General features: G+C 38.5%; 1 protein-coding gene across 5 annotated transcripts in view; it reads right to left on the bottom strand.

The window, feature by feature from the left end:
- The window catches only part of SCEL (sciellin), a 101,827-nt gene that overhangs the window by 24,983 nt on the left and 50,956 nt on the right, over positions 1-25,888 (bottom strand). For 3 of the 5 annotated variants that reach the window (XM_036011254.1, XM_036011255.1, XM_036011252.1), the window contains 16 exons: positions 24,690-24,770; positions 22,231-22,296; positions 20,415-20,474; positions 16,601-16,645; positions 15,375-15,434; positions 15,017-15,076; positions 14,606-14,665; positions 13,584-13,643; positions 12,335-12,394; positions 8,390-8,449; positions 7,703-7,762; positions 6,775-6,834; positions 2,808-2,870; positions 1,100-1,159; positions 899-958; positions 711-767 (listed from right to left, as the gene is read on the bottom strand). In XM_036011254.1, the coding sequence (XP_035867147.1) occupies positions 711-767; positions 899-958; positions 1,100-1,159; positions 2,808-2,870; positions 6,775-6,834; positions 7,703-7,762; positions 8,390-8,449; positions 12,335-12,394; positions 13,584-13,643; positions 14,606-14,665; positions 15,017-15,076; positions 15,375-15,434; positions 16,601-16,645; positions 20,415-20,474; positions 22,231-22,296; positions 24,690-24,770 (972 nt within the window). The remainder of the gene's footprint in view (positions 1-710; positions 768-898; positions 959-1,099; positions 1,160-2,807; positions 2,871-6,774; positions 6,835-7,702; positions 7,763-8,389; positions 8,450-12,334; positions 12,395-13,583; positions 13,644-14,605; positions 14,666-15,016; positions 15,077-15,374; positions 15,435-16,600; positions 16,646-20,414; positions 20,475-22,230; positions 22,297-24,689; positions 24,771-25,888) is intronic. The other 2 variants (XM_036011253.1, XM_036011256.1) reach the window with 2 other exon arrangements.

Genomic DNA, 25,888 nt, shown 5'->3' on the forward strand with positions numbered 1-25,888 from the left:
CTTTTAGGTGAATAATATGACACAAAGATAGTGAATTATAAGATATTTGCAGAACTCAAATGGAATTCCAATGCTAAAATATGCTCCCATATTTTGTGAGCCCACACTAGCTACGGACCTATCTAGTCTGTAGGTAGAGACCGAAAACCCTGATATCCTCTCCAATCTCTGCAGGTATCTATGTAAACCCTAAATTTGGGTCTACTTCTCTGAAATACTTTTTTTCTTATTTGATTTCACTCATTTTTCACTTCAGTCCTGACACTATTTTTGTAAAGACAACACACACTGAGAAGCTTTAGTGCAAATGAGAAGTGCAGAGCTGAGTCTAAAACCAAACAATGGATTCCAGAAGAACACAGCATGTTTTCTTGCTGAATAGGAGCCACATGGGTGACAAACGTCCCCATCTGACAGTAAAGAATGACAAAAGACTTCAAGAAAAAAAAGAAAAGAGAAGAAAAGAAAAGGAAAGGAAGGGAAAGGAAAGGAAAGGAAAGGAAAGGAAAGGAAAGGAAAGGAAAGGAAAGGAAAGGAAAGGAAAGGAAAGGAAAGGAAAGGAAAGGAAAGGGAAGGGAAGGGAAGGAAAGGAAAGGAAAGGAAAGGAAAGGAAAGGAAAGGAAAGGAAAGGAAAGGAAAGAGAAAAGAAAGAAAATGCCTAAGCCAGAAGCTTGAGAACATGTCAAGATAGTTAGAGAAAGTCACTTAACCGTTCCGTGTTCCTAAGAGCCGAAGGTTTCACTTTGATAAGCTTGTCCAAGTCTTGGCTATTCAAAGAGAAAGAAATAAGTTTGGATTAGTGAAAGGATCTTTTGTGCTGCCAGTTCAGCAAAGAAGCATTATAAATCCACTACAACAGACAGATGAAAAGACGAAATGACTGCTTTTTTGTGGTTACCTCTGATTGCTTCTGATCACGGCAGGATTCACTTTGATGAGGTTATCAAGATCCTGGTTTCTTTAAATAGAAAAATAAAACGATGGCTGATTAATTATGAGGTTCTTTTGATAATGTCATTAAGATTATAAATCTGCTTAGAGCACTAATAAAACAAAACAGTCTTCCTGACTGAAGCACAATAATGAATATAGTTGTTACCTGCGGTTATTGGAGAGAGTTTCAGGATTCACTTTGATGAGCTTGTCAAGATCTTGATTTCTGTAAATGCAAAAGAATTAAAAGAGCTAGGTTAGAGGTAATAAGGGTTTAAGCTGGTTGGAAATAGGAAGGATTGGCTATCTCATCATTTAGTTTGAGATGTCCTGATTTGGCATGGAATAGCCTTGAAGTAAGTTTTTTAACCAATCCAGGGAAGGATGAATTATGCTGGATCAGAAGGAAAATTCTCTGATTTCACAGGCTTTCCTGCCAGAGCACATGACCAGCACACACTGACAAATTATTCAGAGCAAATGTGGTAATTAAGAACTTTTCCCTCTGAAAAGTCCCTGTGCTGTGGTTTCAAAAACAGGAACTGGGCTGGGAGTTAGGCTGGAAAATAGAACGCACAGATGACTGCTTTTTGCCCCTGGCCTCAGTATTCTCATCTGTAAAATGAGGGGATTGGATTGGATCATCACTAAGTCTCTTCCCATCTCTAACATCTGCTTCTGAGAATCTATGAATCTGAAATTTACTGCTTGCCCTGTTTGTTAAACTAGCTAGCCAATGCCTCTTTTTCTTTTTAAATACAACACACTAACCACACAGTCTATATCCAGCGAGTAGTATGTGAGTATTCCAAAATGTACTAGATTAAATTGACAACCTATTATTGTCTCGGAATAACATCTCTGTGCCCTGATACACAATTAGCTTTAATCTAGGATAATTGACATCTGTTAATAGGATTCACTTTGTCTGTGGAATTCTCGTTTTGGCATCCATGGCCTATCATTATATCTAGTGTGCTCCTCATGATACCTACTGTACTCTTCAAACCCAGGAGGTGCTCGCAATGCCTCACTGCCTAACAGATCACAGAACTACTGTCAGTCCTCCACGAGTGTTCCTCTGTGACCCTGGCCAAGTAACCTTCCTGAATCTGAAACGCCTCTTCTGTACATTGATTAGGTTCAGCTGAAACTGAGGTTTCTAAGTTGTTCAAACCATGGGTCTCGAGTTTTCTGAGGTTCCTTCATTCCACCTCTAAAATTTTACAATTTTACATGTATCAACTAAACTCAAGAAGAAAAATTATGAAAACATCGTCAAAATATACATTAATAGAAGTATATAATAATATAAAATCTTCACATAACCAGAGACAAAAAGTGAATTTCATCATCCTACAGATACTATTTAAAAAATCATCAAAATTTAGGTCTATAACTTTGCTGGGAGCAGCAAGCCATCTAACTACCAGAAAATACTCTCCAAAAACAAGGTGAATGATATTTGCTCGTGATGAGCCTAAGGAAGTATCTAGATCTTTTAAAAAATCACGATTAATAATTTTTAATCAGTTGGAGAGACAAAAGTGTCCATGTTAATTCCACAAAACAAACAACACAGACTAGTTATGTTCCCACCCCAACTCTCTCATCAACTGCTCTACTTGAGACTGAAAGCAGTGAAGCCACTACTGTATGTTCTCTTCCCTGCCTACCTTGTTATTACCAAACAGATAATCTAATTTCCAGGGACATATACAAATTGTGGTGCTTTTAAAAGACTTATATTCAATTTGTAAATACAAGGATTATGTCATTTATGTTCATGTTGTACTTAGTTAAAAAGACACAACACCCCCCTCCAAAAAAAAAAAAAAGAAAAAGAAAAGAAAAGAAAAACATCCTTCTCTTACCCAGCCATGTTTCTGACAGCTTTGGGGCTTGGATTAATAAGTCCATCAAGACCTTGTTCATTGCTAAAAACAAAATAAGATAAAAGGTCAAATTCAGCTGGAAATCAGTAAATTTTATAACTGGCGTTTTTTTCTTTTGACACTTGAATCATTCAGTGAAATCCTGGATAGTGATAAATTTATTGCTTCTACTTTATACACATTAGTTACCTGTTTAAAATCCTCGAAACAACCCAATAAGATGTATACTACCATCCCCCCTGCTAACAAATAAAGAAACTGAACTTCAGAGGAATTAAGACATTCCTTGGGGCCAGGTACCTAAGAAGTGACTGAGGGTGAACCAGGGTTGAAACCATGGCAACTGGATCCCAACCCCATGTTCCTTTCTACTAGCATCCTTCCTCTCTCCGTGTTCATAATGATTCCTTACATTTGCACAGTGCTTGTCACCACTGTTATCTTCACAGGAATTGAGAGGTAGCATGGAGCTGCTCTGCCATGCTTTTCTCAACTTACGCTCTAGGGTATAATGGTTCTTAACTTCTCAAGAAGACAGGAGTAAATTTAATATCAGGCATAACTATTTTAACCAAGTATAAGAACATTATGTTGCTGATTTTCTTAGGAGTCATTTAAAAATTAATTCTTGGGTAGGAGTAGAAAGTCAATGTTCTTTAATTTATTCAGTTATAAACTTAATATTTATTAACTATAAATTTACAGTAATAAACTAGTTTTGCTGTTTCATGTAAAAATGAATTTCTCAAGTAGTAATTATACAGAATTAGCATCAATATTAACATTTTAAATAACATTCTAGTGAAGTGGAAAAAATAATAAAAGAAAAATTTATACAATATAATCACACATCAACAAATCAATTTGTTTTCTTATTTTCTGATGTCCCCTTTCAAAATGTCTTTAGACAAATAGTTAATCTTATTTTTGTCATAAGTTGGAGGCTTGGTTAGGAGTTCTGAATAATCTTTTTTTTTTTAAATATTTTATTTATTTATTTTTAGAGAGGGAAGGGAGGGAGATAGAGAGAGAGAGAAACATCAATGTGCGGTTGCTGGGGGTTCTGACCTGCAACCCAGGAATGTACCCTGGCTGGGAATCGAACCTGGGACACTTTGGTTCCCAGCCCGCACTCAATCCACTGAGCTACGCCTGCCAGGGCTGAATAATCTTAATAAGCTTAATTTTTGTTTGCTGAGATTGTTTAGGTCCTGGTCCCTAAAACAATGACATAGGGTTTAATAGCTGGTAAAACCAACTAAAATCAACAATTTGTATGTTTTTTCAACATTAATATTTAATTGAATGATTATTGGTAATTTAAAATTTCATCATTACTTGAATCTCTTTTTCCCCCTAGGGAAAAGCAGATTGTCACTATTGATTCATTTCTTGCATAATTTTGTACATGTGAAAATTCATCTTCATTTTCTTCTTATTTCTTTAAAGACAACCTCAAATTTAAGTTACTTATAAATTCCTTACTGTCCATATTGCATTTTTACAATAGAATTAGCATTTAGAATATTTTTGGAGGTTGTAATTGATGGGAGAAAAATATGAAATTGCTCATCATTTCTGTGTTCCTTATTTCCCTCCCTCTCCTCCAAAAATAAAAGTTATTTTCTGATTCTAAGGCATGTAGTTAATATACATAACATGAATATGTAATATTAAGACTACTGCAAGATATAAATCAAATCATTTCAGAATCATACTTCATGCAATGCTAAATCAGAACTAGTAAGACTTCAGATTATATAACTTGTTTTTATTCTAAACATTTAAATAGGCAATCATAGCTCAAAAGGGACATTTCTCTTATTACATTGGGCTGTCATACAAATCCTAATACCAAAATCTGAACAAGAAGCCTAACATAATATACTTCATTATGAGGACAATATGTTATATATCCAGAGGATAAAAAAGATCAGAAAGACTTTATCACTTAATTAGTTTTTAGGGTTAATCCATAAACTCATTTTATCATGTACATATCCTCCTGTGCACACTATGTTGAACTACATGGAATTGTCATTTAGTGGGTAAATGACAAAAATGGATAAATGTCAATAATTTCATAAGGCTCAACATAATAGGATAATTTCTTTGCTATCTATATCTATTTTGAATTATGCATTGAGTAGTGCAATAGGAAATCAACAATGAAAAAATATATAACAGCAACAATAGCACCTACAGATAATGTCTGATAAGTTTTTGAGCACTGAGTGCTTAGATAAAAAAAATTTTATCTCATTTTTGTGGTAACTCTTGAGGAAGGTAACTTTTATAATCTTACTTTGCAGTAAAGAAGCTGAAGCTTAAAGGGGGTTAAGCCATTTGTCCAAGGCTGCGCAGCTAGTAAGTATTCTCTTAACTCAAACAATTCATTATCAAGTGGAAGAGAAGGGCACATAACCTAATGCAATACATGGTAGGATGCAGCTACTAAAGCAGAGGCTCAAACACTACACGGGAAAGGCCACATGATTAAGGTCATCTTCAGCCTTAGAAACTAAGTCCTCTGCGAAGAAGGACAAAGGAGACCTATCTTTCATTGAATCTTAATCTGTGATGTAAAGTATTACACAGTCTCTAGAGTTAGTGTCTGACCCCCAGTAAATGACAGAATCTTATATTCTTATTTGGTTAAAAGACATCCAAGGACAATTTAGCACTGAACATTCAGATAGAAGAGTAATGAAATTTTGGGTAACCCTAAAGTAAATGAAAATGTATGCAAAGGGTGAGGATGGGTGGGCAGCTGGCTGTTTCGGAAGCTACCCAAGCTACATTCAGAACTGATCTTTCTCCTGCACCCACATAAAATACTGTCCCACCCATGGGTCAGTAGACTATGGTCATCAAATAAAACCCAGCCTGCAGTCTCTGGTTTTGTAAATAAAGGTTTCTTGGAGCACAGCCATGCCCATTCTTTAGAATGTATTATCTATGGCTGCTAGTTGACTAGGTAAGACAGAGATGGCTTTGCCCCCCAAACCTGAAATATTTACTGTCTAGACCTTTAAGTAAAAGTGGCTGACCCCTGAGCTAGCCTATGAAATTTATTTTATTTTATTTTTTTATCCTCACCCAAGGACATTATTTTCCTTGCTTTTTAGAGAGAGAGGAAGGGAGAGGGAGAGAAACATCAGTGGGAGAGAGAAGCATTGACCTGTTGCCTCTCGTATACACTCGGACCTGAACCCAGGATCAACCCACAACCTAGTCAAGTGCCCTGACCGGGTTACCAGCCGGCACTCCAACCAACCCAGCCATAGTGGCCAGGGCTAGCCTAAGAAACTTTATATGAGAGCTACAGAGAGTAAAAAACAGCATTCCTATATGCAAAGTAGGATAGGGAATCTATCAGAAAGAAGATACATTCCTTAGTGTCTTTCATATGCAACTCATGTTCAAACTACCATAACAATACATATTTATAGCTTCCTAGTTTTGTCATAAGTTTTTCTTACTTAACATGATGTGCCTTAAAGATAATTCTCTGTGTTCCTTATTATTTCAATGAACTAAGACTAATTTTTTTAAATGACCTCCCAGCTTTAGGTTTTTTGAGTGGCAGGCAGTAAGCAGAAGGGAATAAACGAGGGTGGAAGAAGGAAGGAGGAATTTTCTTCACACCAAACTTCTTTAGACTGCTCCACTCTGGGGAATTGTTTTGGGGTGATGTCCCATCTCACGGGGAATCCCGATTCATTTTCAGGAAATTCCAAGCACGGATCACAAATGCCATACTGATAAGACATAATTTAAAGAATTCTCTCTCCTCCACTAATGCTCAGGGCCAGATTGCTGACACAGAGCTGTTGATTTTGGGTCCTACCACTGGCTGTCTCTATGATGGGACAATGAATTGTATCACTTTTTTAAGCTGAATAGAGACGAGAGGGGAGAGGTAGGAGAGTTCTAGGAATCTCACCTTCGGTTAGTTCTGTGTGTCTCAGGAGCCACTTTGATGAGGCTCTCAAGGCCTTGGCCCCTTTAAAATAGAAATGCTCAAGTCAGCAGTCAGTTTATATCACAAGGTTGCAAACAGTTATTAAAACTTAGAAACATTTTTATTGTAAAAATATTTTATTATGAAATATTAAAACAGAGATCATCTCAAAGGGTTGGTGTTTTTCTGTGCAATGAATGCATAAATTTTGGACCTAACTATGACTGCATAGAAATAATAAACAATAACTAATGCTTTTAGGAAATTTGTGATGTGCCAGGCACTGTTCTAAGTGGTACATGATTTGTGTGATTTAATCCCTATGCCAGTCCTATGACCGGAAGAACTACCATCCCAGTTTCACAGAGGGGAAAAACTGAGATGCAGGGAGATCAGGGTTTCCCTACATGGCTAATAGGGACAGGGTTGGGATTTAAAGCTAAGCAACCTAACTCCAGACTGTATGCACTTTCCATTGCTCCAGCCCCCTTACTGGGACAGAGTAGTAGAATTGGCGCTGGAAGTCACTGGAGAGCACTGGTCCACCTTTCTCACTTTGAGGATGAGAAAACGGAAGCCCAAACAGGGGAAGTGGCCAGCCCGCTTCAACAGTTAGAGAGGGCAGACCCACATCTATGGGTTCCGGCCCAGGTCTCCTTCCCCTGTCCTGCACTATCCCTCCGCATAAGAAAAATAAACAAATCAATGAATGAAATTGTCCTGTCCATCCTGGAAAAACTATTCACCTAATTGACCAAATCATTTACATGTTAGGTACGAGGTGGTGGAAATCACATGGCTTTGCTTCGCCTCTCATTGAGTTCAGGGTCAGTCAGCTCAAATGATGGTTTAATTTCATGTTAAGCATTGGTCAGCATGGAACAACAAAGAACAGCGTATTAAATCTTACCCTTGCACACTTTTTTCTGTTCTTGGATTCACTCTGATGAGGTTATCAAGGTCCCTGAAACTTTAAACAAAAAAGCAAACAAACACACAGTCAGTGAAAAAGGAATTAAGTCAACTAAATATTTTAATTTAAAGAATATATGTACTCAAGATGAATTATACTAAGTTTTGGTATTTGAATTAATACCAATCCACGCCCTTCATTTAAAAGAGGAAAAAATTTGACCTCCATACAAATCATTGACACACTAGCTAAGTTTCTCATTTACCCTGAAAATAAAACCATAAAAATAGGCCAGATTGAGTTTTTAAAATATTAATTCAGAAATTATGTTGTGATTTGCCAAAAACTCTGACCTGCCCCCTCTAAGTATTCTATCTAATGCTGTAGCTATACTCTATTTTGTTAATAATTTATATTTATAGTACATTTTTGCTTTAAATGAATTTTATGTCCATTATGTCACTTGATTCTCAAAACGATCAAGTGGAAAGGCGGAAGAACCATGACTCTCCTGATTTTATAACTGAAGGAGCGGAAGTGCAGCATGTGCATGGCACCCATGCGGCCAGTAATGGAGTCCGGACTTTCTGGTTTCTGCTCAAAGACTTTCCCACACAATCTCTCTGAAGAGTGCCACAAATGGACGCTGATGGAGAGGGAAGAAAGACAAGACATAATCCTCACCCTGAGGTACTTCTGTTTACTTCAGGGGTCACTGTGTTGAGATTGTCAAGACTCTGGCCCCTTTAAAACATTAAAAAATGATGAAGTTAATGACAGATTAATACTGAGTGGGTAAAATTATTTGTCAAAATTCAGAAACAGTATGAACACATACTGAGGTCACAGCAATGAGTTGAAGACTGTTAAAGGTGACTAAGCAGAGTATATAGGGCTTTATACATCTCTAAAACTCACTGAGGCTCCATGAGACAATATTTCAATCTTGGAGCCATGATACCAGTAGCAAGCAAATGCTATACTAGGACTCTTTCTATGATTTATAACCTTAATTTATGCTATAACCTTAATCTTTGCCAGATGCACTCAACATTTTGCAACAGTGTACAGATACATCTTGTGATGTATCTGATTCCAGAAGGTATCCTTTTTTTATCCTAATCTGAGGATATATTTATTGACTTTTAGAGAAAGAAACATCAACTGGTAGTCCCCCATTCCCTACTATACATGCCCTCACCGAGGATGGAACCCACAACACAGGTATGTACCTTGACCAAGGATGAACCCACAACTTTTTGGTGTATGTGATGATGTTCCAACTAATAGAGCCACCTGGCCAGGGCCAGAAAGGCATCCTTCTGATATCAACCTCAAACATGCTGTGAGACTTTCAAATCAACTTTGGAGAATGTATGTTTTGTAAATGACATTCATTAGCAAGTTTTCTATTCACAGCAATGGATTAAGATTAATATACTAGTTTGTTGAAGTCCATGATATACAACTAGATATCTGTTTCTGGTACTTATAACTGTGTATTAAAACTACAAATTTTGACTAGTTCTGTGTTGGCCATAAACAAAAAGATTAAAATCTATGGCATTCTGAAAGGTAAAATATATTTACTATAGTATGAAACTCTGCATAGTCACTGAAAACATGTCAGTATTTTATCTTTACCTTTTAACATATCTGCTTCTGACCTTGGTGGAATTTTGCTTTTTTTTTTTTTTTTTTTACCATTTTTCCATGCTCTGTGGCCCTACTATAATCATATCATAAAACTCTGTGGTTGCGTCTACACATCAAAGATACAGATACATGGAAGGAAGCAGATGCTAACTCAAGTTTTTACTCCTATCCAAATGTCTGAGAATGTGTATACCCAGGCTAAAAGCAGCAAAAAGAATTTGAACCTTTTTTCATACAAATGAAATAACCCAACAGAAAGGGCTATTCTGCTCCAGTATACTCCTTATTGATTTTTTAACACTTTGTTGGTTTCTGCATAAACGAAGTATATGAGATCTAAATGCCAGTGACTAAAAATAAAAATTCCTAGGATTCTATGTTGAGATTTGAAAACTCAAGAAAGAACAAAACAAAACAAAACATAACAATAGGTATTGTGACTCCTCCCTTGCAATATTTGTGTTTGCTGTGGGGTTTGCTTTAATTATATTGTAAAGACCTTGATCTCTTTAAACATATTAAATAATAAGGACTAAGTAAGATCACTTCTATCACCTCACTTGTTAACTAAGCTTATTGTGGCTTCATTTTGCAATATATGTAAACATTGAATCATTATGTTAGATACCTGAAACTGTTATGTCATTATACTTCAATTTAAAAAAATAATATAAAACTGCATTCAGTACATTAAAAAACCTATTAAACAAAGTACATATCAGTGCAAGGTTATTAAATTTCAAAGTTCATAAAGTCGATCAGGCAGGAATGAGCCTGGAGTAGAAAGGCTAAACTTCATTGAACAAGCAAAAGGCTGTAGCTAAGGATGAGAATTTTATTCTACCTAAAATGTGATAATACTGAGAGTTTTTAATAAGGGAGGGAACATAATCTTTATTTTACTTTTAAAAGACCTACAGGAGTGTGCATATGTAATCACACACACATGGATCCACACAAGGAGTCATACACACATGCATCATATGCATATGATCACATAATCATACACACAAATCAAACAAACTTTTGTATGCCTGTGTATGTGTGCTCACATAGGCATGTGGGTACACACAGATGCACCAACATAAAAAAATAATAGGTCATGATTTGAAATAATCTCTCTAATAAAAATCAGAATGGAAAACATGGGTATTTTTTAGAGTCAAAATAAATTAAATATTTGAACAGTATCTAAATCATTAGGAAAGCACATATTCACCTGATCTTTATTACTGCTAACAGTTACTTGTATCTCCTCTGTGCTAGGCACAATAGGATTCTGATTCCGATTTTGTAGACAAGTACATTGAGGCACAGGGACACAGCTAGCCGGTGGCAGGGACAGATTTTGCACCAGGACTTTTGGACTCCTCGCTCACAGTCACTACCTCAAGTTACCCCCCTGAGCCTGCAAGCAGCCAAGGAAATCAGTGTTTTCCTCTCAGTCTGCTGGTTGCAAAATTGTCCAAGTCTCTGCGTCACTGACGAGCCAGGCTGCTGAGGAGAGAACGACAGCCGGACAGTGAGTGCCCCAGCTGGCCAAGCCCTGGCTCTGCTGACAGTGCCTGTGGGTACCAGTGACACATTTTAGAATCTAATAATATCATGTACTGAGTTAACCGAATGGAAAAGAGTTCAACTAAAACCACATGGAATTATTTGATGCACTGTTTCCAGTGACACGCCAGCAAGCTCAGTTTCAAATATACTCCATCTGCTTTTTTAAAAATGAAAAGCAAGAGGACATAAGCTTTCCAGATTTACTCAACAATTCATGGGTAGGAGAACTCTTAATGAAGTGCACTTGGTTAAGCTCTTCATCTTAAACACACACCACACTTCATACAGATAACACATGCGGCACACAAATCCACCACACGTTGAAGACAGTTCACATATAAACACACCTACACTACTCACACACCCATACATACACTTATACACATATATCACTTGCACATACACACACCACTGATACACACACACACACGGGCACATTGTGATGGTTAATTTCATGTTTCAGCTTGACTGGACCACAGGGGGCCCAGGGATTTGGTCAAACATCATTCTGGGTGTGTCTGTGGAGGAGTGTTTGGATGAGATTGACCTTTGAATCCATAAACTGAGTAAAGCAGATCGGCCCCCTAACATGTGAAGGCCTAGTCCTATCAGCAGAAGTCCTAGGCAGAACGAAATGACTGAGTGAAAGGGGACATGGGCTGCCTGACTGCTTCATCTGCAACTTCGGTCTTCTCCTGCCCATGGACTGGAACCGACACCCTCAGCTCTCCTGGTTCTCACGCCTTCAGACTTTGGTTGGACACCACGGGCTGACCTAGGTCACCAGCTTGCTAAATTCAGATCTTGAGACTTCTCAGCATAGCCAATACCTTATAATACATCTATCTATCTATCTATCTATCTCTCTATCTCTCTATCTATCTATTTTTCTATCTCCTATTGGTTCTGTTTCTTTCAAGAACCCTAATTAATACATCCACATACACTTAGACACACACACTACTCATGTGTACACACATCTGCATGGAGGGTTACAGTTGTAAGTAAGCAAAACACAGTTTATTCTTGTATTAGTATTTATTAATAATTGTATTACTTTCCACATGGATGAATGTAAACAAACCTACTTTCATCCCACCCTGTATATACACACCCTACTTACACAAACACACACACACACACAGAAATAAATCACTAAGCTCAGAAGATGTCAGTCAAAATTTCCGTTTAATAGCTCAGAATCTACCTCACAGCAAACTTCTCCCAAGAATAAAATGCAAGCGATCATTTCTGTGTATAAGTTATATAGAATCGCTTAATATGACGTGTTTCAGAAAATGAGAGGTCTGTTTTGGCTTGAATTTCAGTCTAACCTCCTGAAAACAAGCACACAGAATGCTAGTGTGCCTACAAATGCCAGACAAAGGGAGGACGATGCTCTAAATGCCTTACCTCTTGATATTGTTATTTGTTTCAGGATTCACTTTAATACGCCCACTGCGGTCTTGTTTTCTTTGAGGAAGCAAATACATTTTAATGAGTGTTGTTAAAATAAAACGCTAATCACATGAACAATGACTGGAAAAATTAAGTGGCACACATACAAGTTCTCTATCATTGCAAGTTGTTAAGCTCTAAAGGCAAATGACAATTTTCTTACACCTTGAGCTGAAAACCATTTAAGATTCCTTTTTCATTAACAAGGAACATGTTTTTTTTGTTTTGTCCTCAACACGCATAAGTGCATGTGAAACCTGCTATTAAAGAAAATCAACTTTGCCCTCAGACACATCTTGTTGGAAGACCTGAAATGGTCAGCAGTGAAGTTAGAAAAGTTTTTATGCTGGATCCATTCAGAATATACATTTTACTCAGCAAATCAGATATAGTCGCCTAATCTGTTTTTAGGTAAGAGTCATGTTAATAATAATGATAACAAGTTTAAAATATTAAAACTAGTAAATATTATTAATAACAAATATTACATTTTTAAGTAATACAAATATATGCTCTCATATAAATTCAGCCATTTCCCCAACTTGAACCTTTTAAATATAATTGGGTTATGGTGAGTTACAAAGGACAAAAAGAAAAGAAACCTTAGATGGTAGAAAAATTAATGCCGCACTTCTCAGAGCACATGTGTTCCCCCCACGAAAAGGCACTGGGCAATGCCAAAACGCGTGGACCCTGGACCCAAAGGGACCACAGAGGATGGCAAGAGCGCCGTGACCCAGCGTCACTGCCACATCCGCTCCCTGGGAGAGAAGAAGTGGGTGGGCAAGGGCCCTCCTCCTGGGGTGTGTGCTCGCCCAGCCCCCGCACGGGGCTGCCTTCGGAGACCACCATCCTTAGGGAGGTTGACTTGCAACGGTTTCCGTTCAACCTCCCTCTTGGCTATTTTCACCATTTCGGAGACCCACTTTGAAAATGCTATCTAGATTGTGCTTTCTTTAGACACATGAAATTCAGTTCAGTAACTTAGCCCTAAAAACAGACTAAAGTCCAAAATCTGGGAGAAAAGGCGACATTGGGACAATTCTCCAAAAATAAATGATTTTTGAGAGCAAGAAGAGAAGGTCATGTGGTCTGTAGTTATTATCCAAACCCATGCTAATAAAATATGTTTATGAAATTAAAGTGCCAAATTGTTTTACCTTATTGCCACAGGTATCAGATTTAAGGCACTAATCAGTCTTACCCAGTGGTATTTTCACTTCCTCTGGAATCCATTTTGGTACCATAATCAAGGTCTTCATTTCTTAAAAACAGAGTTTAGGTTAGTTTCAAAGTATTGTGCGTGTATGCATACATATATATATATTCCATATTATTAATGGTTAATTTAATATTTTAGAGAAAATTATACTGATATTTAAATTCATTTTTGTTATAAAAATTGCCTATATATAATATAGGGAAATTAATCTTTGGGATTCAATTGGGCAATATGTAAATGTAAATTCACATAGAATGTACTGTGGACTCTCCAAACTGAAGGTCAGGGTCATAGGGCTCAGACACAGATGAGGGAAGACCAACCTAAAGGTGTGACCCCCTCAATATCACTGAGAAGAAATCACAATTAATCTGGGAGAAAATAACCAAGATTCAGAAACATCAAAGCAGTTCTCACTCTCTGATATTTTTATCTGTCCTGGTTTTTGCTTTGCTATCTGTGGTGAGATCTTGGCTTTTTTGGAAAACCATGAACACTTTATGCCAGTTAGGTCACATCTGAATTTGATCTGAAATCTGGGTAAATAAGAATGTCCCGGAAAGGGTGTCAGAGGTTTCCAGGGCCAAATGGCCAGAAAAAGCTTTGATGTAATTATTCTTAGCTTATCTTTATTAATTTCCACAGGAGTACTTGTTTTAAATCACTTCAGAAAAACTTGCTAACATACCTCTCACTTTGCAATGTTGTCCTTTATATTTCTTAATCTAAATGGAAAATTTGGCTCATTTTTAAATTGTTTCAGAAAGCATAGAATAAGAGATTATGTAGCAGGTTTTCCTGAACTTACTTTAATGCCCCTCAAATATGTGGCCCTATGGAAACAGAAGTCATCCTATTCCTTTGCTTACTACCATTTCCACTAGGCCTATTTCTACTCGGCAACCTCATCTGTGACAGAGGAAAACATTACGCTCTCATTTCTGATGAAGTGTCAGAAGCTAACCTGAAAAAAAGAGAGCCCCATCAAGTTAGGAGTTACTTACCCTTTCTCATTTTTGTCAGTCCTCTGATTAAGATTAATAAGACTTCCAAGGCCTTGGTTTCTTTAAAACATTGTAGGGAGCCGGAGGCAGCAAGCAACAGAGAGAGAAAGAGCAAAAATTCAGTCTCTTCCAACAATAGCAGATTCCTCACAACAGGAGTAAGATGTTATCAGTGCCTAAAGCGTTTAAGTGGCTCTACTCATACAAAATACTGACAAGATATACTAACTGTCCTAATAGTAAGGTCCCAACCATTATTCGGTTATGAGTGAATCAGTTGTAAAGTATCCGGGTCCTGGTCCACCAGCCTTCCCGGCCCTTGTTCTGAGCGGGAGGTCTCCCCGCCCCGGAGATGGTGTACAGTCTAGGACTCCATCAAGGAGGCCCGTGAAAGTGTCGGTCAGACCTTACCCTCTGCCATCTTTGTTTGTCCGGGCATTCAGAAAGATGAGACTTTCAAGGCTTTGGGCTCTGTAAAACAGAAAGAAATTCAAATTACAAACCACATGTTGAAATAAAATTGTGTGGTATCCTGAAAGGGCAGATACAATAAACGTTCTCCGTGAGTTGCTCACTTACTTCATGAACGTAAGAGCAGAAACCCTTCTGAGCAATTAGGTCTGCAGGATGTACAATACTGAGGGCACCACCCCACTGGCTAGCACATTTTTATGCCAGAGGAACACACCTCCCTTCCCGATAATGGGGGAAGGAACGAAACAAGCAACCTGGGAGATCGTATGTTCAGGGTAGAGACAGATGCACTTACCTTTTCTCTATGTGCTCTGCCTTAGGAGTTGTTCTGAAGATACTATCCAGACCTTGATTTCTTCAAAGGTGTTAAATAAAAAAAAAAAACTTTGTCAGTGGTAATAATAGATACTTTATAAAAACATAGACCAGTTTACATCTAAGACAGGAAATAGAAGCCTATTGGAAAAGATGAGGCACAATTCTGGAAACTGCTTTATTCCAAACAGATATTTTCATAGAATCAAAATTTAAACTGCCACGGAACTAAGGTCACAAACTGGGGACACACAACCCATAATAGGTATACAGATGTGTTGTTTGCATTCATGGAGTGTTTTTGTTTTTCATGTGAGCCTATGTTTATTGTACAGGATGGCTGGGAAACAAAGAAATCTGGATTTTCAGGGCCTCCTGGAACTGTCCAGCAACATTGGCTCAGATTCTCCCGGGGCAGCAACCAGCTGGAGCTGAGAATCAGCCGGGGTCTATGGTCGGGCACACCCTTCAGTTCCATCCAGTCAGCTGCCTTCACTCCTTCACCTGCCTGGCCTCAACAGGCCCTGGAGTCTGGGATTCACGACCCAACACCCACTCCTTATACCAACGAATGAGAAAACTAAGAAGCAGTGGATGTCAGTGAGTTGTTGATGGTCAGATCCTTACTGTCAGAACAGAGTAGGAAAACCACATCTCCTGATCAACTAACTACTTCGACATTTGCTTTGCTTCTCCTTTACTTTGGTCCCTGTGCCTTTAATACAGTAGAAGGCAAAGGAAAAGAGAGATAACTAATATTCCACATACCTCTAACACAAACCTCAACTTCTAGGATTTTTAAGGTATGCAATTACAAATGATTCAAAATAAGGAGGTAATGTTAACTGAGGTAATAAGTAGTTTTTGTAACGGTTAAACTAACAGCATTTAGTGGTCAAACCAAACTGCGTTTACATGCTAACATATTCATATTTCAGGAAGAGAAGTATGGTTATTTCTTTAACTGCTCTACTGAACAAATGGAGAAGGAAAATCAAAGACACTTTAATATTAGGATCCTTGGATTGTAATAACCATTCATAATAATGATGAAATGGTGATTTCTGCAGGCTTTTTATTCAATATTTGTAGGATACTTTTGACTAACTCAGGATGTGGGTCCTCAGGCTCAACTACTGAAAAGACATGAGAATTCACAATATGTAATTCAGTAATAAAGCAAAAATAAATGTTTTAAAATCTTACCTATTCAAGCTTTTGTTCATTTTGATGATATTATCCAATTCTTCTCTTTTGGAAGTAAAAAAAAAATAAATCTCACATCAGTAAAAGCCTGCCCAGAGTCTAAGGGCAGATTCACCTTAAAACAACTATTTCTGAGTTCTCTGAAATACAACACATGTCTCACCTTCATCTATTATGGAAATGCTGTCTGCCCTTCAAAGCTGTCCTCAAATACCTCTTTCTCCAAGAACTCTTTCAACCCTCCAACTGAATAGAGTGCCCTCCATTTTTGGAATCCTAGCAGCCTTTTTTTTTTTTTTTGGCATCTCCTGTATGGTACTTCCATTACTATTCATCTAACTTACCAACTGCACGTTTGTCTCATAGTCACGTCCCTGCTCCTACACACACAAGTGTGCACACACGCACATCACTTAAAATTTAGAACTAAATTTTACATTGGATCCTCTTCAGTCTTTAATATAGTGTCTTTCATCCAGTAGATGCTTAATACTGGGTTTTAATTGAATCAAAAATACAGGTACATTGACTCATTATAGGTCCTATTTTTGCACAATGTACTTGCACAAAGCAGCTGCTAAAGAACACTTGTTCATTGGTACGTCTGACTACTTTCTTGAATTCTACTCAACCTCATTCCAGGCCAGGTAAATTCGGTATCCTGTTTGTATGTTTGAGGACTGTCAAGATTTCCCTGGTTGCTTCTTCAGGGGCAACCTGCTTAAGCGAATCCCCTGGGTTCCAGGAATCCCTTAGAACCACGTGAGCTCAGCCCTCTCCCCCACAGCGCAGACTCAGTGGGTGGCTTGCTCTCCTTCACTCCTCACACGTCCTTCCCTGTCTTGTCCACCCACTTCACTCCCGTTCCTCTTGCGTTCGTCATCTAGGGTTTCTATTCACAAATTCTGTTTTCTCTCTTCTTCCTGATTTACACATTCACACATTTTCCACACTTTCTCAATATTTCTATTTTTTATTGATTCATCACTGGTGTTAACCAGGAAACTGTGAGGCCCAGTAACTCAGTAGTTACACATTCAGGCTCCCAAGTGAGGATCCCTGGATTCCAACAGAGGATGTACCACGTATTAGTTGGTGACCCTGGCTGAGTTACCTGATGTCTTACTGCCTGGACTTCCCCACCTGTGAAGTGAGAATACTAATGGTACCCACCGCAGAAAAGAATGTATCAGCTAACGAGTATAAAGTGCTTACTATGATGCCTGGCAAGCCATACTTTAACGCTGGCCATTATATTAAACAGGTCCCAGTCAACACTAAGTTTTTCATTAGTAAATGGTGGCTATGTTTATTTTTTACTGCATTTAGAAATGCCAAGAACTTGGCTTAGCCTTAGGGAGGGACAGTTGCTGAGTCACTTATGTGTTTTGAAGGTAGCAACAAAATAGCCATTGGGGCAATCCTTTTAGAGACCCTTAAGAACACGTTAAATCAGCGACCACCACATGAACCCTTTCAGGTGATGTTATGTGTTCGATGGTAGGATTGAAGGCTGAGAAAAAATACTGAAACAGAAAAATTACTGACTGTGAAAAAAATGATTCATGTTCTAGCCTGTTGTGGGATGAACATTCCCCAGTCCCCTGACACAATGCCCCATTGTCTTTGCTTGCTTGAAACCCTACCTCCCAACCCCTGAGGCTGTGAATCTGTCTGTGTCCCCAAGGGAAAGAGCAAACCGAAGAATCCTGTAAATTTTAGCCACAGACCTTTCTGGCTGGTATGAGTCACAATGATGAGATTATCAGGATTGGGGGTTGCTCGTGTTTATCACAGAAAATTAGCATAAATCATGAGAAGACACTCTGTGGTGAATTAAATAAAATGGAGATTGCATCCTGAATGAAAAAGTTCAGCTTTTAAAATGACCTTCAATTGATGAAAGCTTTGGATATTAAGTTTCACCATCGCATTTGCAATAAATTAAATGCACTCTTAATCAGATAAGAGTAACAGCCCATGTCACAAAGGAACATCACAAAGAGCAACTGGGAGAAATAAAGCTATTTCCAGTCCCTGTGAGCATCCCACAGAAACAACACCCAGCTATGGATGCAACAGACGTTTTCCCTGGTCCCCCCACCCCCCCACCCCACCCCAAAGCCCCCGTCTCTCTGGGAAGAATGTATCTGGCTGTGGAATTCATGCGTTGCGACCAAGGAGAGGGAAAGTTAAACTAACTGCAGCTCTTGTTGTTTCTGTCTGACCGATGACAAACCACACTTTCGCTGCAGTATCACTCACTCATCTCTCTCTTAAACATCACTTTTACTCACCAAACACTATTTTAAATCCCTATTAAAAACAAGATATTGCCTCAAACAAAAATTGGTAAATAAAATGAGATGTCTAGGCACGTGGACGAGAGAAGAAATGGAGAACAAATTTAGGGCACTTTCTGGAGCTCCCTTCTGGATTCGGAGCTCCTGTTCTGCTGACGAATTTGCACAGAACAGCCAAATGTTGCCTCTGCTTTCCTCTTCAGTTCTCCGACTGAGGCCGCAATCCCTAACAGCACTCTCAGCATCGCCAAGGTCCATGCAGCAAGAGAAACTTGTAGGCAGGGGATTTAGACTACGAAATGTTTAGATCCAAGGTTTTCTCACTGCTCATCGTTATTTTACCATACTCTACTCTATAAACACCTACTCTGTGCAAAGCATCAGGTCAGACTCAGTGAGTGACAGATGATGAGTAAGAAACAATATCTGCTCATTTAGGAGATGATACAGACGACGAGGCATTTACATATAAATAACATGAAACAGCGCCAAATATGACTCGTTGTTATAAAATATAAATAGTGGAGCTCTAATAGTCCAGAGGAACAGAAGTCACATTTCACTAGACCACTCAGGGAAGACTTCAAAGAGGAGGTGATATTGATTTGGATCCTGAATAACAGGTGGGGCTTGCAGGGACTAGCTGCAAGGCTAGAAAGGGCTGCCATTGGGTAGAATGGCACAAACAAAGGCAGAGTAGCCGGAAACTACAGAAAGGCAGTAATTTAAGTTGGTATTGAATGCAGGGTAAATAACTGTAAGGGCAAAGTCAGAAATAACTCTAGAATGTTAGGTGGGAGCCTGGTTAGCAAGGGCCTTGAATGAGGTTTCATGTGACTGAGTGCACCATAGGCAGCCTGCGGAGGGTTGTTCATGCAGAATCTTAGGAAGAGAATTTGGACAGTGGTGGTAGCAGAGATGGGAGCAGAGATGGGAGGAGTGTAAGCCAACCTGGACAGCTACCCTAACAACCTAGGCCGGAGTCAGTGAGAGTCTGAAGAGAGGTGAGGCCATGGGGCATGCGGGACACTGGAGACATTTAACCCATACGTGCCTGATACTACATAGAGGGACACAGACATGGGAAGACCAGAAATGATCCCAGAACAGTGAATAACAGAACTGAGGAGAAGTCAGGAAATAGCCTATTTGGGAAGGAAGTCCAGTGTGGCCTAGGACATTCTAAATGGGGTTGCTAGGGAGACAGATAAATAGAGATCTGGACAAGCAACGTAAGTACAGGGCTTACGGTTTGGAATGGGGTCAAGACCATGGGCAGCTGAGGTCACTAGGATACGCACGGTTACCAGAAAATGAGGCAGAGGAAGAAAAGCACCTATAAATATCTGTACCAATCTTCAGGGATACATCTATAGGCACTGATTCTTCTTTTAAATTCTACATAATAAATAGCATCGGAATTTTGTTTTTAGTGGGGAATTTAAGGCACTGATTAAGCATTTTGAAACATGGACAGAGGGAAAAGCAAGCTGAAAGCTCTGAGATCTCACCCCTTGTCAGTTTTCTGAAGTGAAGTGGCCACTTTCACGATGTTCTCGAGATCCTCACTCCTTCAAACAAGGAAAAATAAATACAGGTCAATGACAGTACAGCCACCTTTGAAACAGCTAACTTTTTCATCTGTTCTCGGTGAAGAAAGTGATAGTTCATGTGTTATTTAGGAATTTTTGAGCCTAACTGAATAACAATAGTTTTATTATATCAGCTCATCACAAAGACACACACCACCAACCCCGCCCCCCAGCCGTCCTTCCACCTGGGTGTTGATTCTGCCACCTAGTGCTCACTGAAATAACTACAGTTTCTCCTAAAGATGTCATTGGCTGCTACAAAATTCTATTCCTAAAAAAAGATATGGAAAAGAGAATACAGTTAGCTGCACCAGTAAGCAAAGAAGTGTGCTCAGAATTTTTCTCCCAGAACCAAGGAACATTAAGCAACACATGCAGATGATTAATGCATGCCTCACACGAGGGGAAAATGCGCTGCCTTCCGCGGGGAAAGAAAGTACATCGTAAACTATAGGATAGGACATATAGATAGCTTAGATCCATGCGGGTCATTGTCGGTCATGAAAAGAAATAACTGGGAAAATCCTTATACGTTTCCCTGTAATGAAGACTTGTTTTTCACAAACAATCTCTAATACAGGCTAGGACTCCATGAGGAAAAAGTTGGTAGTCAAGTAAATTTGGGAAGTGTAACCAGCTTTCGGAGATTCAGAGGATAAACGTGCACACTGAATGAGGGCTTTGAGAAGTCGTAGGTCAGAGAACTCTGCCTGACAACATTCTTCTGTGTGTCGGGCCCTCCCAACCTCCCCCCACGGCCTGCATTAACAGGTCGTGCCACAGGGGGCGCAATACGGGAAGCGCCGAGGTAGAGCCACACTTGAAGTTACCAGGGAGAGAGAAACGAGCTGTTCTCCAAAGGTAAAGAAAGGATTGGTGTGATGCATGTTTCAAACTCTGTTGTGAGAGTCAAAGCAAATGATTAAAAAAATAAAAAACATGTAAGTTTTGAACTTTGAAAATGTTTTCAGTCCAAAGGAAGTTTTGACTGAAAAACTGGTTTATCATAATAATTACAATACTAAACTTATGGTGGGGGTTTTTTTTTACCATAATAAAAATGGGTTTATCGTATTGATGTGTTAAACTTTAACTACTCTCTTTTAAAATATATCTTTGACTCCATAAAAATGTGATACCAGAATAAATCATCTTTCATATAAAATAGCACTGGCTCAAAAGCTAACTTCAAAAATAGGTTTTTTCCTAAAACAGTATCATGACAACATATCCACCACAAACACTAAACTAGATGAGATGTGCCAGGCAACAGGTGTGAATCCGAGCGGTCACGGGGAACCTTCCCCAAAGGTGTCGGCACAATCCGTGAGCCTCTTCCCGAAGAGGCTGGCGCGGTTGGATGTGACCTGATTATACAGGAGTTCTAGGCAAAGCTGTTGTAGAAAAAGTTCAAACGACCGGATTTTCATCTATTTAGCACCAACCTTGGGACGAGTGCTGGCAATCAAGAGCTGTGTTCCTAAGCGGTTTCACCGTATTCTGTTGCCATGTTCAGGCCATTTTGGTTGTTTTCGTAATGTAAATATTAGAGTAGAAATTAAAGAAGTAAAATTCTTACATACATCTAAAAATGTTCACTACCCACTATATTAAAGCTAGTTGGAAAGCTCATTTTATGTATTTTATTATTAATTACTTTGTGTTTTTAAGTGTTCTAATAAAGCATATTTGATCATTTGTACAGTTACATAGATAGAGAAACAGTTCGTTGTACCTTAACTTCCTTTCAGCAGGCCTGTTGGTTTCTGTATACACACCTGCTGCAGGTGGACAAATCTGCCTGTAGTTTAGAAGTTAAAGATAATGTTTGTTAGGTAAGAAACACTTCTTTGTTAAATTTAAACTTATAAGAAAGCATTCATGTTCAAAAACATCAACGTTTATTGGAACACTATTTGAGATAACCAACTTCACTAGAACTGAACCACATATTTTATTGGAGATTATAGAGTCCAATATACTACCTTTGCAATTTAGCCTATCTCATTTAATATATTTTAACCATTGAATATATATAGAAATATCTATTTAAATATGTTCATTTTATGTTCTTTTTTTCCCTCACCTGAGGACATTTTTTTCATTGCTTCCAGAGAGAGAGGAAAGGAGAGAGAGAAACATTGATGCAAGAGAGAAGCATCCATCGGTTGCCTTCCACAGGCACCCGGACCAGGGATGGGACCTGCAACCCAGGTATGGGCCCTGACTGGGAATCGAACCCATGACCTCTCAGTTCTGGGACATAGCTCCAACCAAATGAGCCACACCATCCAGGGCCACTTTATGTTCATTTTATTTTAGTTTCCAGTCATCAAATAAAGCATTGTCATACTTATCTCTTTCAGATAATGATATATTTTAAAAAATAGAGAATCATTTCTGTTATCAGGCATTAGAGATGATTTTTTTCTGAAGGACATTCCATTTGAATTTTATGAAGAAATAAACTGCTCAGACATGGTGGGAAATATTTTTAAATTTCCATGATACCCCTCCATCGAGAAATGACCACACTGAGTTGACAGAATGAAATTTTACGGTGGTAGGTTCCGTCACAATTTATGACATAAGGTTTTGCTTTTTTCCCAAGTATCTTATTGACCTACTTATACATTCTTGCTTGTTCTCAGGAAGCTATACTCAACTATTTTTTTTGTACTCCTGAGGACATGTGTTAATTACTTAGGAAACACTTCTCTTTCATATTCTTTCATTAAAATCATCTTGCTGTGATTAACGTAATCAAGATTTAAAGCATGTAAGTTGCCCTAGTTTTATTTTTAAGATCATTGGTAGAAAAAAATAAATTAGAATAATAAAAATGGATTAGACCAATTCTCATGAAATTTGGCTTCTTTTGAATCTACATAAGTTCACTACTCTAGAGTCCCTGATGTTAGAGTTTAGGAAGCACTCCATCCAATTTATTTTAGCCCTCTAAAAATGCTATTCAAATTAAGATTTAATTGGTCAATATTATAAAAGAAAATATAAGGTAAGATACAAAGCTTGAGAAGTTATTTTTAAGAGCATAATTATAACCATTGTACAAATAAAAGGTTTTCAATATGGCCTATATTTTTAATTAATTCAGTGAAGAAGTATTCTCTTGGCTCATTAAAAAATGTATCTTCTTATCCTAAGGACATTTCAAAGGCCCTGTGAAGTTTCACTGGGTAGAAATTCTAACCAGGGTTTTTGACTCAACAGGCTGAACACTTAGTACTACATAGCTCCATTGCCTAATTAGCATTTTCTAGCTGAAGCTACCCTCTTACTGAATAGTAGTTCTAAAACTGTCTTACACGCTGTCAAAAAAAATCACCATCAAAAGGCAAAAATCCAAAAGAACCAAAGGCAGGCAATGGAATGGATATGAGGTATTGTCTTCATTGAGATACCATTTTAAAATTTCACAATAATAATGGAAATGTACAAGGTGCATATTGAAAAATGACTTGAGGTTATTAAATAGTTTAATGGGAACACATGGGGAGATTTTCAAGTCCCTGAATTTGTTTCTCGGTATTAATTACAGAGCGTCAGAGATTCAAAGTGGAAATGCAGTCTGTCCTTTTTCCTTGACTCGGAGACAAGTTAATTAGAACATTTTTCAAAATTTGTGATAGTTTTGAAGTAAATTATGAATTCCTTAACTAAAACAGGGCTAAAAAACTACGTAAAGGTATTTTTAACCTAAGAGAGGGTTTAAGCAGTAACACAAAGTTTTGAAAACATCTTTCATCAGAAATTGTAGCTCTTAATGGGGAAACTTCACTATGAGTGAATATAAGCCAAATGTGTGTGTGTATGTATGTGTGTGTGTACACATATGTATGGACATATATATTTATGTACAAAGAAAGGGAAAGAAAGGGTTCCTCATACATAAATTAGAGGACCCCGCCCATGAACACTTCCTGGGCATGGACACTGTTCAGCTTCTGCCTTGAAAGGGTCTTTCGAGGGACAAATAATGGTCCTAAGTCCTCAAAGGCAAACACACACATGCACTTGTGTTGACAAATAGAAGCAGAAACGCTTTACGAGTCCTGCTTCAACTAACGTGCCCACGAGGCAAACCCACGCTTTCCACAAGGCAGGTCACAGTTCAATCGCTTTCATGTCCGTTGAACTTCTTCAGTTTGGAAATTTTGGCGTGCTGGGTCTTACCTATTATCCCGTCTCAGCTGGTGAGGAGATAAAGCAGGAGACTTGGGCTTTGGGGGTATTGGAGGGTGAGCAGCTGGTTCCCTTTAAAATAGAAAACAGCAGTTCACTTCACCATGGAAACACGGTCTGTTTCAGCATCTATTAATCGAATGCATTTGTTACCTACATGAAAATATCTTATGCATCTAAAGCCCCCAATCATGAAGACACTGAAAGCACTAAACTTGGAAGAAGTCAACTATTTAAAGTATGGATATTTTAAATATTTAGTCAAATTTTTGGAAGTCATTTCTTCTTTGACTATGGTTTCAAACACCATTTTTTTTTCTTTAAACAGCTTAATATTTTCCTAGGCTATCTAGCTAGTCGTGGCATTTTGGGCCGGCAGCACATGAGCATAGTAAATGGTCCTTGGGCATTAATAGATAAGCTTCTTTAGGAATTATGTCAGCTATCAGGCTGCTACAGAAACAGCAAGGAAGGTTTGCAATTCCACAGGCCTCAAGGTCAAGTTGATGTGAAGCTCTTTACCAAATCTGACTTTAATATTGTCAGTATAGGCCAGTTTGATGCTAGGAAGCATATGTGTTCCTATGTGTACACACACACACACACACACACACTGTCAGCCTAAACTTCACAACACAGTGCCCAGGTGGCCTCTAAGCAGGTATGATTGGATACCCTATTAACTGGAGTAAGGCAATTATGTGAATTGTGCCTGTTTTGGGTGGAGCCAGCATCTTACCCAGGCACGTCTCTCCTCTCACCCCTACAGCCACTCCGGTTATTCCGTTTTATCCTCAAGATAAACTCCATACCTGGTGAAAGCAGCCTTGGGACCCACACTCCATGTGCCTCTCTGGCTTCCGCAGCTCCCTAGGCGAGTGTGTGGGCTCTACACCCAGCTGCCTGAATTGTCACCTGTGTGATGATGACTTAACCTGATTCAATGTTTTCATCTGTAATAAACCTCCTAACAGGATCCCTCGGGTGTTGTCAGCACTGAATGAGACCATGCTTTTATTTAACAAACATCTTTTGGTAGCTTCCTACGTATAAAGCACCCTACAGAGTGGTCAATTTCCCTGCTCTCAAAAGGCTTTCAGCACAAATAGATATAGGACAGACAGAGAAAAGTGCGATGAAGAAAGATAAAAGAGGGGATTTAGAGCAATGGGGTAGCTAAAGTATTTTAT

The sequence above is a fragment of the Phyllostomus discolor genome, chromosome 11, assembly GCF_004126475.2.
Source record: "Phyllostomus discolor isolate MPI-MPIP mPhyDis1 chromosome 11, mPhyDis1.pri.v3, whole genome shotgun sequence".
NCBI classification, from domain to species: Eukaryota; Metazoa; Chordata; class Mammalia; order Chiroptera; family Phyllostomidae; genus Phyllostomus; species Phyllostomus discolor.